This window comes from Ahaetulla prasina, chromosome 6 (assembly GCF_028640845.1).
Source record: "Ahaetulla prasina isolate Xishuangbanna chromosome 6, ASM2864084v1, whole genome shotgun sequence".
NCBI classification, from domain to species: Eukaryota; Metazoa; Chordata; class Lepidosauria; order Squamata; family Colubridae; genus Ahaetulla; species Ahaetulla prasina.
The window spans coordinates 66,047,040-66,063,114 of record NC_080544.1 but is presented as its reverse complement, the minus strand read 5'-3'; the positions used below and the strand labels follow the sequence as shown (position 1 = coordinate 66,063,114).

Genomic DNA, 16,075 nt, shown 5'->3' with positions numbered 1-16,075 from the left:
TTATTTATAAATAAATTATTAAATAAATATATAGTGTTACCCATCTCACTATTGAGCAACTCTAGTAATCATAGTTTCCATAATGCAATAAGAAAATTCCTCTCTTTTAAAAAGTGCATATTATACAATTTCTTTCTTATCAAATATAAACATTTATGTTTCTGGGATTTTATTTGATGCAAATAGATAATTAACATATATAAGTCCCTTATCCACAGAACAGGCTGAAAGCATTTTAGATAGCATGGTGTTCCGGTATATCGTATGTTGAATGTATTTAATATATTAGATAAGTGCCAATATAATTATTTTCATCAGCACCTGATAGCAATAACAAAAGTGATGCTGAATATTATCATTAAACAAGTACACAGCAAAATGAACTGTAGGAAAAGACTTCTATTCTGTAAATATAACTGGAAACAGTTAACTGAACTGTATTTCTATGACTTGAACACCCTTAATTAATAAGCTTATTTTTGTATGCAAGAGGTCTTTGTTATATGCACATAGGAAAAAAAGAGCTCCATGACAATTTAAAATAAAACTATAACCAAAAATCAACTGAATTAAAAGGTAGAATAATAGATATGTCTTTTCTTTTGGAAAGATACATTTCATTGCAGAAAAACAACTATAAAGAGTGATTATGATGCTGAGATTAGACTCACAGAGTTTCATTTCTTCAAAGTATCAAATGAATAACAACTTAACAAATATATTATCTACCCAGTTGTCATGAGACTTAGTATAATAAATCACACGCTGGGAAACTGAAACACCCCACAAAGCAATTATATGGCTAATATAAACTGGAAAGCCAGTAGGCTTTTGTTGGAATAGATTTATTTAATCACAAATCTGGCAATAAAACTGCTTTTTAAAATTTCATTTCCAGCAGGAACACTGATTTAGTAAGAAGTACAAAGTTTTCCAATAAAACAAAATACTTTTGACAAAAGTGAATTTTTGCAGTGTCTTGAAATGAAGATGTTATTGGATAAAAACGAACAAATAACAATTCTTGTACTACATCTAAAAGGCAAACAGAGCTTACTGAAATATGTTCTGCTTATTCTGTGTTTCAGTTCAGCATAGAAAAGAAAAATAAGGAAAATACACCTCAGGTTTTCTTTAACTCACAGGTGGGCTGGTCATTGGCAAAGTGAAGAAAGCAACTAACACAGTTTTGAACAGATACTTTGAGTTTCCAAAGGAGAGATTAAGCAATATTTTTCATCCTTTCCATGCCCCAACACAGATGGTATTCAAGATAATCTTATTATTTTATAGATAAAGGTATCTGTTTTATACTAGGGCAGACCTATATATCTAATTATTCCAGTGTTATCACATTTTGATGAGCTTTGGCTGTTCAAATCTTCATACAGAGGTCTTTCACCAGATTTATGTTCTTTTTAAATTGAGATTTCAGGAACAGGAAGAATGTGCTCTATTAGTTATTTTGAAAACTCACATGCCAAAACATATAAAAAATATATGGAATTTCAGTCCCAATTAAGCTTTAAAATTTTAGTTACATTAGAATTCTCATTTGGACCAATTCTGAAATTAATTCCTACAAAGCCTACATAATCTCCTCAAAATTCCAATCTGTTACAAGTATGTCTGATTAAGTTTTTGTTTTCCTACTGTACAAATAATCATTTATCTAATCTCTTCTACCACATTACTCACCAAATCAGATGCAAAACAGTATACAGAATACCAGATTTGGAAAGGATCTAGTCCAATCCCCTGCCCAAGCAGGAGAGCCTATACCATTCTAGGGTAATTAAGTCAACAGCCAACAACTTAATATACAACCATCAACACCCCACTCAACTACTAAAAAGCCACACCAGGAACCATATAAATACCATACACAGAATAGCCCAAAGCACACACTCTGCTAGAGAAATTTCCTGAGGATGGGCTCCAGCAAGACCCTGAAAGCTCGGAAGACTAAACTTCTGGTCCCAGTGACTGATCCAGATTGGATCCTGCAACATTATCCTGGGACATATATATTTGCCTTTGTGTCCAATCCCTTCTTAAAAGCCTATAGTGATGGAGCACCCACAATTCTGGAAGCAAGCTGTTCCACTGATGAATTTTTCTCACTGTCAGAAAATTTCTCCTTAGTTCTAGATTGGATCTCTCCTTGATAAATTTCCATTCGTTACTTCTTGTCCTGTCTTTGGGTGCTTTGAAGAATAGATTGATCCTTCTCTTCTGTGACAGTCTTCAAATATTGGAAACTGTTATCATGTCACCCCTCATCCTTCTTTTCATTACAATAAACCAGGGGTGTTAAACTCACATTGTCACAGTGGCGTCACACGATGTATTGGGAGTTTTTTCCCCTTTGCTAAACTGGGTGTGGGTGTGGCCAGCATGTGACGCATCTGGCCTGCAGGCTGGGTGTTTGACAGGCTTGCACTAGACATACTCAATTCCTACAAACGTTCTTCCTATGTTTTAACCACCAATCACATTTACTGCTCTTCTCTGCATTCTTTATAGAATATCAACTTTTTTTTTTATCGTGGTGACCAAAACTGAATGCAGTATTCCAAGTGTATTCTTACCAAAGTGACCTTGATATTATCTCTGTTGATGCAGCACACTGCTGGCTCATATTTAAATGGCTGTCCACTAGGACTCCTAGATCCCTCTCACAGTTACTGCTGTGCTATTAATTCTATAATTGTGCATTTGGTTTTTGTTGCCTAAGTGTAAAACTTCACTTTTCTCACCACTGGATTGCACTTTGTTCAAAAGGTATGCAGTACTGTTCTGACATATACATGTTATTTCCAATATCAGTATGAATTTGAAACAATACCATACTTCAAATCAAGCAAAAGAGAACGCAACATAACATGTAGCTTTACAATGCACATTAAGAGTTTTTGAGGTAACTATATTATTTGCCACAACTCACCTGTAGGATTCTCTGCAAAATTAATGGCAGAGCAATGAATGTTGTCATATTGTTCAATACTTGCATTGTCAAGTTCTTCAAATCTAAAGAACAAATATGACAATAAAACTCATAGCAATGAATTTGATTTAAGTCTGTAATTTTTGTCTCAATAGTGAATACAATTAATAAGAATGATGTATGTGGCTAGTAAATTTTTCCTTTTGTTGAATAATTGAATTGGAATCTCTTTAGTGTCTTAACTCAGGGGTAAGCAGCTTTCTTGGCAGCAAATAGCAAAGTTTTACAGGATCATGCAACACAAAAAATAATGTTAACTGTTTAAAAATTAAGAGTTTTCAGTGATCTCACTACTGAGATTTGTGGAACTTCACAGGATAATATTGAAAGGTGAAATCTTACACGATTTCATTTGAGAACACTGACATTTTGCAAGATATGGTGATACTGTGAGATGTTGGGTACTTTTAAAAATGTTTAAAATTAAATTTGCATTTAATTTTAGCATTTTACAGTGCCCTCATATACCTGCTTCACCTAATTGCATTTCAAATCAGTGATATTTTCAAAAGATTTCCCAAAATTAAAATTACTTTTGCAAAAGTAGACTAACTTAAATATCATGTAGGTGAGATGAATAATGTAGAAATTTGATAAATAAATAAACTCAATAGCTACATTTAAATGCAAAAGAAGATAGCTCCAGAAGCTTTACTGATGAAAAATGTTGCCAAAATCATGCTTCAAATATCAAGTCATACCAGGCTCAAATTCATGATTTTATCACAGAAAGGGAAAAGTAAAGAAATATTATTTAGAAATATATTCCTGATATTACGTTCAAGTTAATTGCTCAGTAGCAAAACTAATTCATAGCTTTCTTGTCATTTTGTCTTGGATATCACTTCTTGGACAAAAAAGGAGACAAACATGCTTACATTCAGAGTAACAGGGTAGCAGTGCAGATCTTTGGGGTGACAACATTGCCTCTAGGAGCGGAAACCACAGTGCCTAAAAACAAGAGGAATCTCTAAGTTGCACAAAAAAAAACCTCTATCAGTCTCACACAGAATATCTTGCTTCTGTCCCTGGATGTGCCCAAAGCCTGTACCTGCTGCAAAGTAGCACCAATACCACTATAAACCGAAAAGAACATAAGTGCCTGGCTGCCCCTTGGGAAATAAGACTTTCTCCCTCATCTAAGTGATAAATGCAACGTATCTCCCAATGCACTGTTCCCATATTGGGGGAGCTATTTTAGGGACTGCTGCTACCATCATTTCCCACCCTCCCATCTTGCTTTGCATAATGCACCCAGGACATTTTGGTTGCAGACAATCTCAACACAATTTCTCTATCCCAACCAACTTCACTGCTAACATTTCACAGCATACCTTTTGGAATCAGGTCTAGTAGGCAAGGCATGCTGGTGTGAAAGTGCACTGGGAAGGATTCTGCTATAGAATATATAGTGTAGTGTGGCAGAGCCCAATAGTTTTTCAATATTTCTTATTAAAATACAAATTAGCGTTCTCTTTTATAGGATAATGGAAGGAAAGTATTTCTAGTAAAGGAGAAAAACATGTTATGTGGCTGTTATTTAAAAGGCAGACAGACCTCACACAGCTTTCTCTTCCACAGTAATTGAGTGGGATTACCTTAATTCAGATTCTTTGTTTCCTACCTTGTGAATCCAGAATGTGGATTACCAACAACAACAACAATAACAATGGAGTTGGAAGGGACCTTGGAGGCTTTCTAGTCCAACCCCCTGCCCAGGCAGGAAACCCATCCAACATTTTCTTAAAAATATCCAGTGTTGGAGTATTCACAACTTCTGCAGACAAGTCGTTCCACTTATTGATTGTTCTAACTGTCAGGAAATTTCTCCTTAGTTCTAAGTTGCTTCTTTCCTTGATCAGTTTCCACCCATTGCTTCTTGTTCTACCCTCAGGTGCTTTGGGGAACAGCCTGACTCCCTCTTCTTTGTGGCAACCCCTGAGATATTGGAACACTGCTATCATGTCTCCCCTAGTCCTTCTTTTTATTAAACTAGACATACCCAGTTCCTGCAACCGTTCTTCATATGTTCTAACCTCCCCTAATCATCTCTTCTCTGCACTCTTTCTAGAGTCTTAGCATCTTTTTTACATCGCGGCAACCAAAACTGAATGAAGTATTCCAAGTGTGGCCTTACCAAGGCATTATAAAGTGGCATTAACACTTCACATGATCTTGATTCTATCCCTCTGTTTATGTAGCCCAGAACTGTGTTGGCTTTTTTAGCAGTTGCTGCACACTGCTGGCTCATATCTAAATGGTTGTCCACTCCAAGATCCCTCTCACAGGTACTACTATTGAGCAAGGTACCACATATACGGTACCTGTGTATTTTGTTTTGTTTTTTGCCTAAATGTAGAACCTTACTTTTTTCACTGTTGAATTTCATTTTGTTAGATAGCGCCCAATGTTCAAGTCTGTCAAGATCCTTCTGTAACTTGAGCCTATCTTCTGGAGTGTTGGCTATTCCTGCCAGCTTGGTGTCATCTGCAAATTTGATGAGTTCCCCATCTATCCCCTTGTCCAAGTCATTGATGAAGATGTTGAAGAGTACTGGGCCTAAAACAGAGCCTTGGGGTACTCCACTGCATACTTCCCTCCATGTGGATGTAGTTCCATTGAGGACTACATGTTGAGTGCGGTTGGTAATACATCAGAAAGATTTGGGGTTGCACTTATCTCAACAGGAAATATTATTGACTTTATAAAATGGGTGATAGGAAAATAGATGAAATATATGATGTCTACCTTAATGTTACCAAAATGTTACAAGTCTACCTTAATGTTACAAAAAAAGTGGCTTTATGGGAAACAAATGTATCCCTTTTTTAAAGCCAGAGTATAACGGAATACTTACTTCTCGCTCCTGCTGATTAAATTTGTGTGAATTCCTCTGGCAAAGTGCAATTGTTTTTGCTAAGGTACCTTCAATATCTTTTAGTAAAGGAAGTTGTGCTGAAATTTGGATTAGAGAGAAATTAGTAATTAGATATTATTTTGTACTTAAGGCAATTAAAATCTAGGTGTAAAAGTATTAAATCACATCAACAAGGAATGTGTTTTACATATAATAGGTCTTTGGAAATGAGAAATAAAAATTAATAAATGTCTACAAAGCCTGGTCTTGATTCTGACTGAATAACACAAACATTTAATATAACATTGAATTTTGTTCAAAATGAATGCACAAATACATCTGTTTCGAAACTTACTTTTATCTCCAGAAGTCAGTGCTGAAAGCTTGCTTTGTAACCACTAAGAAAAAATCGTATTTTGTGTTATTTGAATTCACATGGCATTTTATAAGCTATCTATAAGTACCCATTCTATTCCTCTCTCATTCACTAAGACTTCTACATTTTCCTCAACTTTTGTAAGAATTGGCCATATCTCTGTATAGTGGGCCACACTAGGGAGAGCAGCCATTAAGAGAGGTCATCATGTGGGGCATTTTATTTTATTTTCAGCTGTAATGGGCAGGCTCCATTACGGTGGCTGATTGAGGACTACCTCTGCTCTCAGTAAGAACTGCAGTGACAAATACATATATTCATATATTTACACACATAATAAAACTGACAGGTCTTACAAACATCTGTTTTCAATTTTAAAATTATGATCAGAATTGAATAAGAATAAGAATCATAAAGCTTCTTCTAAAGATAAAAATCAACTTGACAGCTTAATTCAAATTTGGTAAATATATACATTAAATCCAATGAATTCTAGATTTTTAATGCATACAACATTGACCACCCCCAATATTAATTTTTTATTCAGTTTAATTTTTTTTCTAAATAAAAAGAAAAAAAACTCTTGCCATTTCACAGTGAAGTTTCCACTCTGTTATACCTCAAGCATAATTAAGAAGGCACCAGGAATGTCATCTTTCTTTTCAAGCAAGTAAGAAGAAGCCTCATGGAGCTGATATTTTTGGGTGACCTGCATAAAATGCCAAACAATTTTAGCGATTTCTACCATGTTTTCCCAAAAATAACACCCTGTCTTATATTTTTTTTGAACCCTGAAATAAGCGCTTGGCCGTATTGCCGTGCGCTCAAAAAGCCAATTGGGCTTATTATCAGGGGATGTCTTATATCTTATTCTGGGAGAAACAGGATATTCTGGATCACCTTTTTGCTAGGCTAAAAATTTCCTGCACAATTAACCTTCTATATTTTTCATTATAGTAGAAGAAAGAGAAGCAAATTAAAGAGAAGGAATTTCAGATGCAAGGTAACAATTTACAAAAGCTTAATTACCTGGCATCATCCTGATCCCTTTTCAATTTCTTTTTTCATTTTTCATGAACGAAGGCGAATATACACGTCCTACAATAATGTTGCAGGATCCAGTCTGGGTCAGTCACCGAGATCAGAGGTTTTGTCTTTCAAGCTTTCGGACTCGTGCTGGAGTCCATCCTCAGGGAACTTCTCTCTGACAGGATGAACTCCAGCATGAGTCTGACCGCTTGGAAGACAAAACCTCTGGTCTCAGTGACTGAACCATATTATTTTTTAAAAAATATATAAAAGGAAGTTATACAGAACTTCTATAGTATGTACCAATGATCTCTGGTGTCTTCTCCCTTATAATTTCATTTGAGTATCTTCCTGATTCAGTAGTTGTTGTTTCTTCAGTTGTAACAGTTCAACATTTCATTGCCATAGAAATGTAACAAAATTTTGAAGCAAAAAAGGGATCACATCTTGAATGGACAAAGCTCTTGCTAAAATTATATCAAGCTAAACGATGGTAATCTACAGTAACAAGTGCCTGTATAGAATTTTTGACAACTTAGATTGTCAGATCATGTTCAAGTTACATTGGCTTGGAAATTCCTACTTAAAAATGTTTAGCTGTAAACTAGTTCAAATTAGCATAGTGAGGGAATAGGCCTCAATGGTTGCACAGTTTCCTTTTGCCTAGTGCTAGACATCCACATATTAAAGATGAATCTCTGAATTTTGCAAGTCTATATATGTACACTGATACAAACAAGTCTAGTTTCCAGAAAGGCTAGTACACAGGATTACTATAGGATCTTGATAATGTTGAGTTCCAACTTCCATAGACAAAAGCTTAGACAAGCTCATGCTTCATACATACAGTAGACAACAGAGAGACCTGTATGATGTCGTGGAGATGGGGTCTACAATACTGCACTAACTGCGTAAAGAAAGATAATTGTGTAACAGTGTAAAATAATATAATTGATTTTAATAGTAGATCTTACAAAACTGACTCTAGTTTCATCCTATTCACACATGTTACCTGAATTATCTCTTCCGGTCTATAGGACTCCAGGAACTTCAAAGTCTCTAAGACCTGGTCAGCATCATACCGACACAGCAAATCAATAAACTGTTCAGTAATAGAGGGAGAAAGCTGAAGCAAATCTTGATTGATACCTTCCCTGAAATAACAAATATTTCTTAATATTAGATACTAATATATCCTAAACACTTCAGATACAGACATTACATATTGTGATAATATACACAAAACCATATTGAAACGTACTCATATGCAGAGAAAGTATTTATTAGAATTCATAGAATATAGAGTGTCCATAATTTTTCATATGAGAACTCTATGGAAAATATATATAAAATTTCTTTCTCACCCCTATGGGTGGTATGTGTCTTCCTCATTCTTTGTCAACTACCACTGTGCAGTATTTCAGTTTTTCTTAGCTCTGCACACTTCTGGACAGAGAAGAGAGCCTTGATGTCCTTCCTGGGGTCTGTTGGAGCTACTCTCCCAGTTTAGGAATCACAGCTTTGAGAGCTGCTACCACTACTGCAGCAACTTTGGCCTTTATTTTCCATACCCACACTAGTTCTACAGTATACCATACCCTGGCACTTCTACAGTGTCCTTCCTGATACTGCTGATACCACTACATCTGTCACTACTCCTGGTCCTTGTCTATTACCATGAAGTATCTTCCTGTCCATTTGGATCTGAAAGTCCCACAAGATGTTAGCCCTATTATTCTCCATGACCTTCGGTGGACCTCCCCACTCCCCCAATCTGGACTTGGGAGGGTCCAGCCCATACACTTACAGATGTTTCTATACACAATGCCAGCGATTTGGTTATACCATTCAATATATGCTGTTCTTGTCTGCATTGTACTGCCACTGAAGCACTCAGCATAGCAGCACAAGAAGTATAGGTCTACCACACTATTTGTTGGGTTTTTTCCAAGGCCTCACTGCATAGTCTGCACTCCAGATCTTGTCTGGTGTGGTAAATCCGTGCTTCTATAGATGTGGTGCTTGGTGCCTGTTTTTGTGCTGTTAGGATCAGTGCTATCTTTTAGTCCAGCCTTTCCAACCATTGGAAGGATTTCCCAGTGTCAGACACCTCAGTTATCTGTCAAGAGTACATCCCATGCAGAATCTTGTCTTGCTAGGGCACTTATTCTGCTTGATCTTCATCCCACATCTGCTGTTGTCCCAGGCATTCTTTCAACGTTCATATTTGGGTCCTGTCTTACTGATGTACTCCTGAAATGTTTTGAGGACAACAGCTTTGACACTCATCACACCCTGCTTGCTCTTTCTGTGGATGGTATATAGCCTCTGGTTATAAATGTTGGACTCAGTATGGAACCCTCCATACATTGTGAGGAGCTTCCAGATCTTCACATTGAAGCCTCCCTGTCCTCCTTTGACCAGCTTACTATACTGGTATCTGATGACTGGCAGGGCATACTAGTTGATAGCATGGAGCTGTAGCATTTTTCTTACTTACAAGCTTACCTTGTCCAATATATCCCTGCTTAGTTGCCTGTCTCAAAAACTGAGCTGAAATTAGCACAATGGATAGCAGCAACATCCATACAAAAAACAACAGATACATGGCTAAATAAGGGTTTGGCCACTCTTTAAAAATGCACAAAAACATAGGTGCAGAAGAAGAAAGGAGAGGACTTGCTATATGGAATTGAATTTGGAGTGCTTGATTTCTGAAAGTCTGTAGGATTGAGAAAATAGTGTGACTGGCTTCTACTGATTTCTCTAAAACAGTTAGAAACCAAAGAATTCGGATTTTTAAATGATGTACAAAAAAGAAAAAAGACATCCAAATAATAAGAAATGGAAGCAAATTGTGACTTAACTGTAATTTCGTTCAGGCAAACATAATAGCTGTATTTTAACTAAGTGAGGAAGTAATATAGATTGATTTTAAGTTACTATAAACTTCACTAATTTGACATCTTCCAGATACGTTATAATTACAATACCTAAAATTCCTAGCAAGAGACATACTCTTTGCTATTGTTTGAGAAAAACTTAATAATGAAGATATTAAGAACAGAAGATATTCCCAAGCAAAAAACTGCCTTCCCTTCAGTGTATACATTATTTTATTAAAACAGATTTCTTTCTAACAGCTTTATAGCAGAGAATCTAATGAAAGACAAAAAAAAAGCCTCTTGTGATGTAACTATATTGAAAGAAAGGGAATTACAAGGAGATTAGTTTGCAAGATTTAATTTAACTGAAAATCTGTTTTAAACTAGACATAAATTGAAATGGGCAAGGGAGAAATGTGGATCTATAGGATTGCTTTGGTACTGTATATAAAGAAAGCCAAGAACATTTTTGCCCATAACCAAATGAGTGGTTATATAATCTCTTACAGGTATCTCTCACAGTATTTAGGATCTCTGTAACAAAGAGTATACAAAACTGAGAGCCAACAGCACTCCTGACACAGAAATGATTACAAATGGCTTTATGAGATGCTTTCTGTTACTTATCAAATTTTTATAGTGCCTCATATGTTAAAATCAAGTTCCTCTGCAAAGTGACTAACTCTCCAATAGTCATATCTTATGCAACAGCCATTTATAGTAGACTATGAAGAAAGTGATATATGATTGATTTTTCTTTCCTAGTGGTACGTAAGATGTGATATTTATATTTGCTTTATCAAAAATAAAATTGCTCGTATACTCCATTGTAGCAGTATGGAAGCATTTGTTACTATTGAGATTCACAAGAAAAATCAATTGATTTCACTATTAAAGTGGGGTCCAAGAATCAGAGAAACTGGATGGCAAATCTGTTTAAAGATTCCTTGTAGATGGAATATTAATTAATAACAATCATTACCACAAAAGTCTAATCTATTTGATAAAATACCATCCTAAGCCACACATTTGTTTCTTCACAATGAGATTTTTTTCAAAGCAAGTATATAAGTTACAATCAAATACTAACATAATTAATGAGATTTCAGGAGTTAAAATGTATACATACATACCTTGGATCAAGGAGACTCTTCAAAAATTGGAAAAGTAAATGTTCATCCTGACAAGAAAAGGTAGGAAAGCAAAGTGAACACAGTGTTTAAGATTCAACTATTCTTAATATTTTAACAGATTTAGTGATTCAGTCTGCTTATGATTTCCCTACAAATTTGGTATACAGGTAATCCTCAATTTACGACAGTTCATTTAGTGACCTTTCAAAGTTGCAATGACACTGAAAAAAAGTGACTTTTGACCGTTTTACGACTACTGAAGCATCCCCATGGTTATGTGATCAAACTTCAGATGCTTGGCAACTGACTCATATTTCCGATGATTGCAGTGTCCTCAGGTCATGTGATCACATTTTGTGACCTTCCGACAAGCAAAGTCAAGGGGAAGCCAGATTCACTTAACAACCGTGTTACTAACAAATGCATCAATTCATTTAACAAGAAAGGTCGTAAGAAAGAAAGAAATTTAACAAGAAAGGGCAAAACTGTTTCACTTAGCAACATAAATTTTGGGCTCAATTGTGGTCGTAAGTGGAGGACTACCTGTACTTGATCTATTATGAATATGAATGATATTCAGCAGTTATAGAACAGAATATTCCAAAGCATTAAATCCATTTAATATTCACTGGCTAAAGATAATAACATGTCTAGATTCAAAAACAACTGCTTCTACAAGCACATTACATTATTCAACATCCTCAAGCTATTTTAAATTGGTACAAACAGCAGGTATTCAAATACATGGCAGCATAACTCAGGCTTCCTATTACAGCCACTGTCTGTCACAGAACACCTGAATACTGCTGGGAATTCTGGAATATATGCAAGAATATCTTCTCAACTGATGTTCAACCTCGCACTCTGTGTGTCCTCTACAATGGGCTTAATCTTCCCTAAAGATTACATTATGTATCAGAAGAAAGCAGACCCATTTTAATGCAGCTTGTTTGCTACTGCCAATGTTCTCACTGGAGGAACACCAATAAGCTTCAATCTATCAGTCCATTAAAAAAACCATTCTTTTTAATAAATCAAGGGCAGACTTCTTTTAAATATCTTCCTGCCAAATTCCAAACAAAAAATCTTGTTGCTGAGAATGAAATTTTTAAGAAAGCAGTATGATCTTAGATACTGACAATTTTGCAAAATTTGATTTCTTATCCTTTGTGACAACTCTCCTCAGAAATTATAGCAATAGCACTTAGACTTATATACCACTTCACAGTGCTTTACAGCTAAGCGGTTTACAGAATCAGCCTATTGCCCCCAACAAACTGGGTCCTCATTTTACCGACCTCGGAAGGATGGAAGGCTGAGTCAACCTTGAGCCTGGTGAGATTTGAACTGCCAAACTGCTGGCAGTTGGTGATCAGCACTACTACATTCTAACCACTGTGCCACCGCAGCTAAATTATGTAGTGCCCAGTTGACTGAGCAACCTGCATTATTTTAACCTATTCTTGAATTCTGTTATTTGACTGTGTTGTTTACATGTTCTCTCTTGCAATGATTGCTATTTTTAGTGTCACAGATCTTTGGGTTTAGTTTATGGCATGTTTCTTGACTGCTTGTTCCTTTACTGTCCCAAAGGTGCTCTTTTTTTCTCCTGGAGGCAACTGGACTTCGTTGTTTTTTTCTTTTGAAGACATTTCACTTCTCATCCTAGAAGCTTCTTCAGCTCTGACAGGATAGTACGGAATGGAAGGATTTATATTCCTTGCAAAATAAATAAATACTTCCATTCCCCACTATCCTGTCAGAGCTGAAGAAGCTTCTTGGATGAGAAGCGAAATGTCTTCAAAAGAAAAAACAAGAAAGTCCAGTTGCCTCCTGAGAAAGCACCTTTGGGACAACCATGACCTGGATGACTGAGAATCTCTACAGCAGGGGTGTCAAACTCATCCCGTGACATATCGGGACTTTCCCCCCCTTTGCTAAACTGGATGTGGGCGGGGCCAGCACGTGATACATCTGGCCTGTGGGCCACGAGTTTGGCAGCCCTGCTCTACAGATTTGTTCCTTTATTGTTAAATGACTGATCCTAAAAGACTGAAACAATCCTCAATTCCTATATCTTCAATCAGTTCTAGTGCTGGTTGCTGTATCTGTTGCCATTGGTTGGTATTCATATTTAATTTGCATTTTTGACTGTCAGAATAGAGTTATCAGTATACCACAGATAATTGAAGTTTTTTCCTCCAGTTTCAAAACCACACTTATTTTTCCCCCAACCCCTTATTATATATTTACTGTGTAGATTGACTAAATGAGGCGAAGAGCATACAGCCTTGTTTCATTTATTTTCCAACTTGGAGCCAGTCTGCTTCATTATGTTCTATCTCTATTGAGGCTTCCTGACCTGTATATAGGTTTCTTTTTTTTTATTATTGAAAAAGTTTTTACAAAATTTTTTCCCCCCCTTTTCCCCCCCTCCTCCTCCCTCCGTCCACTCCCCCCTCCGTCCAAAACCACCCTCCTCCCTCGCCCCCCCGACTTTCCAGAGCAAACACAAGGTATAGTTCAAAAAGAAAACAATCATACGCTAAATTTTCCCTAACACAAATTGTAGTCCTCCCCTTCTTCTCAAATCCTAACTTCCCCCATACAAATCAGACATAAATACATCCTATCATTCAAAGGCAATCTGATATCTCTTAATCTGATATTTATTTTGCGTATATTCCATCCATTTTTTCCATTCAGTTAGATATTTTTCTTGTGTAGTGTCTTTCAAAAAGGCTGAGATTTTAGCCATCTCAGCCAAATTAGTAACTTTCAATATCCATTCTTCTATAGTAGGTCTGTATATAGGTTTCTTATGGGGATAAAGAAATCTTCTGGGTTTCCTATTTTTCTAATCACATTCCATGCGTTGACATGCTTTTTATAATCAATTCTTTGGGTTTCTCCTTTTTTAAATTTGTATTTTTATTTTATTCAAAAAAAAGTTAAAATACAAAGCTCCCAAAAATTGAAACAAACAACACCCCCCCCACAAAAAAACAAGACATTAAAAAAGGTGCATTGAAAAGAAAACAACAACACATATGCACATATTATCCCTCTGAGTTAAATACAGATTAATACATTACTAAACATTACAATATTGGTTCCCACCTCTTGCAAAATAGACCCCCAAAATTTTTAAACTGGTAAAACTATTTTCAAATGATATTGATTTCAATGATGTTAAGTAGAGTAGCAATTACCATCATTTATATACAGGCCTGTTATCTATATACTATATTCATGACAAAATAGTAAACAGGAAGAACAATAATAATATTGTTTTAGGCGACGCCCAGGGGAAGGGCCTTCTCTGTGGGGGCTCCCACCCTCTGGAACGAACTACCCCCAGGACTTCGTCAGCTTCCGGACCTTCAGACCTTCCGCCGCGAGCTTAAAACATACTTATTTAATTGCGCAGGACTGAGCTAGATTTTAATTTACGGTTTTTAAATTGGGTTTTATTTTCATATTTTTAATTTAGGCTTTTAGAATAAGTTTTTTAACTGTTTTTAGATTGTATTTACCTGTTTTTTAAATGCCTGTAAACCGCCCTGAGTCCTTTGGGAGATAGGGCGGTATATAAATTTAAACAATAAATAAATAAATAAATAAATAAATAAAAATAATAAAAAAGAAAGGCTAAAGTTTTAAAGCCCTCTGTTAACAAACTGTTATTGTAGTCAACTTGAAAATTTGCTACAGCATCTTTTCTATTCCAAATTCATCCTTGATCAAATATGCACATTTGTTTCTTAATGCCATTGCTTATCAACTGTTGTCTAAGTAAAAATAGTAAATTCCATCTCTACAATTGGTCCATCTTTCCAACAAAAGTCCAGATAGATGTGGTTTCCAGTTAAGTATAATAAATCCATTCTCCAATCTCCCTCAGTCCCCTTAAGAAAAACCAATTTGTCACTTCTCTATTCAGTCAGGCTTCTCGTACTGTAAAAGAATGCGGGCTTGAACTTCAAAGAGACATAAGTGATCAGTTCAGTTAGTTCTCCATCTGTACAATCCATATATCTTTGGTCTGAAACTTTCCTGTACCATACCATATTTCAATGTCCTCTTTCTATTTTTCTTTGATATTCTTTGCTTTGGTTACTATTTTACTACTGGTGTCCTTTAGCACAGGGGTCTCCAACCTTGGTCCCTTTAAGACTTGTGGACTTCAATTCCCAGAGTCCCTCAGCCAGCAAAGTCAAAAAAAAAAAAAGGCAAAGCAAATCAAAAAAAAAAAAAAAGCAAAGCAATTCTGGGACTCTGGGAGTTGAAGTCCACAAGTCTTAAAGGGACCAAGGTTGAAGACCCCTGCTTTAGCATATCAATACAAGGTTGAAACCTCCTTTTGCATTCACAAATCTTTTGAAAGACTTTGTTTTTCAATGTCTGTTTCCATCTTCAATGCCTTTACATTACATTGTTGTAATATTGTTTTTGTATCTTCTAACAGCTCTCTGAAATTCTGTCTTAAGTTCCTCCCTGAGATGTGTTTCTTTCTCAGCTTTGGCATCTCTTTTTAACCGTATACATGGTTTGTTCTGGCAATCACTTTGCTTTTTTTTAAAAAAAAATATCATTGTTGACAGTCTCTTTTTTACACTTATCTTTACAATTTCTTTAAGTTCATTTCTCAATCAATGAAGTTTAGGAGTTCAAAATAACTCCAGATGTACTCTTTAAAATAGCAGATACATGCTTAACGTCATATTGTTGACTGGCTTTCTTCTTCTTTAGCTTATCTCTAAATTTACATAAGCACCTGGCTATGTG

General features: G+C 35.8%; 1 protein-coding gene across 5 annotated transcripts in view; it reads right to left on the bottom strand.

The window, feature by feature from the left end:
• Positions 1-16,075, bottom strand: part of VPS8 (VPS8 subunit of CORVET complex) — a 139,822-nt gene that overhangs the window by 43,893 nt on the left and 79,854 nt on the right. For all 5 annotated transcript variants that reach the window (XR_009155627.1, XR_009155626.1, XM_058187348.1 and 2 more), the window contains 7 exons: positions 11,288-11,334; positions 8,282-8,423; positions 6,860-6,949; positions 6,220-6,262; positions 5,865-5,962; positions 3,886-3,958; positions 2,948-3,030 (listed from right to left, as the gene is read on the bottom strand). Coding sequence is in view for 3 of the 5 variants with exons in the window: in XM_058187348.1 (XP_058043331.1) it covers positions 2,948-3,030; positions 3,886-3,958; positions 5,865-5,962; positions 6,220-6,262; positions 6,860-6,949; positions 8,282-8,423; positions 11,288-11,334 (576 nt within the window). In the remaining 2 variants the exon portion in view is untranslated. The remainder of the gene's footprint in view (positions 1-2,947; positions 3,031-3,885; positions 3,959-5,864; positions 5,963-6,219; positions 6,263-6,859; positions 6,950-8,281; positions 8,424-11,287; positions 11,335-16,075) is intronic.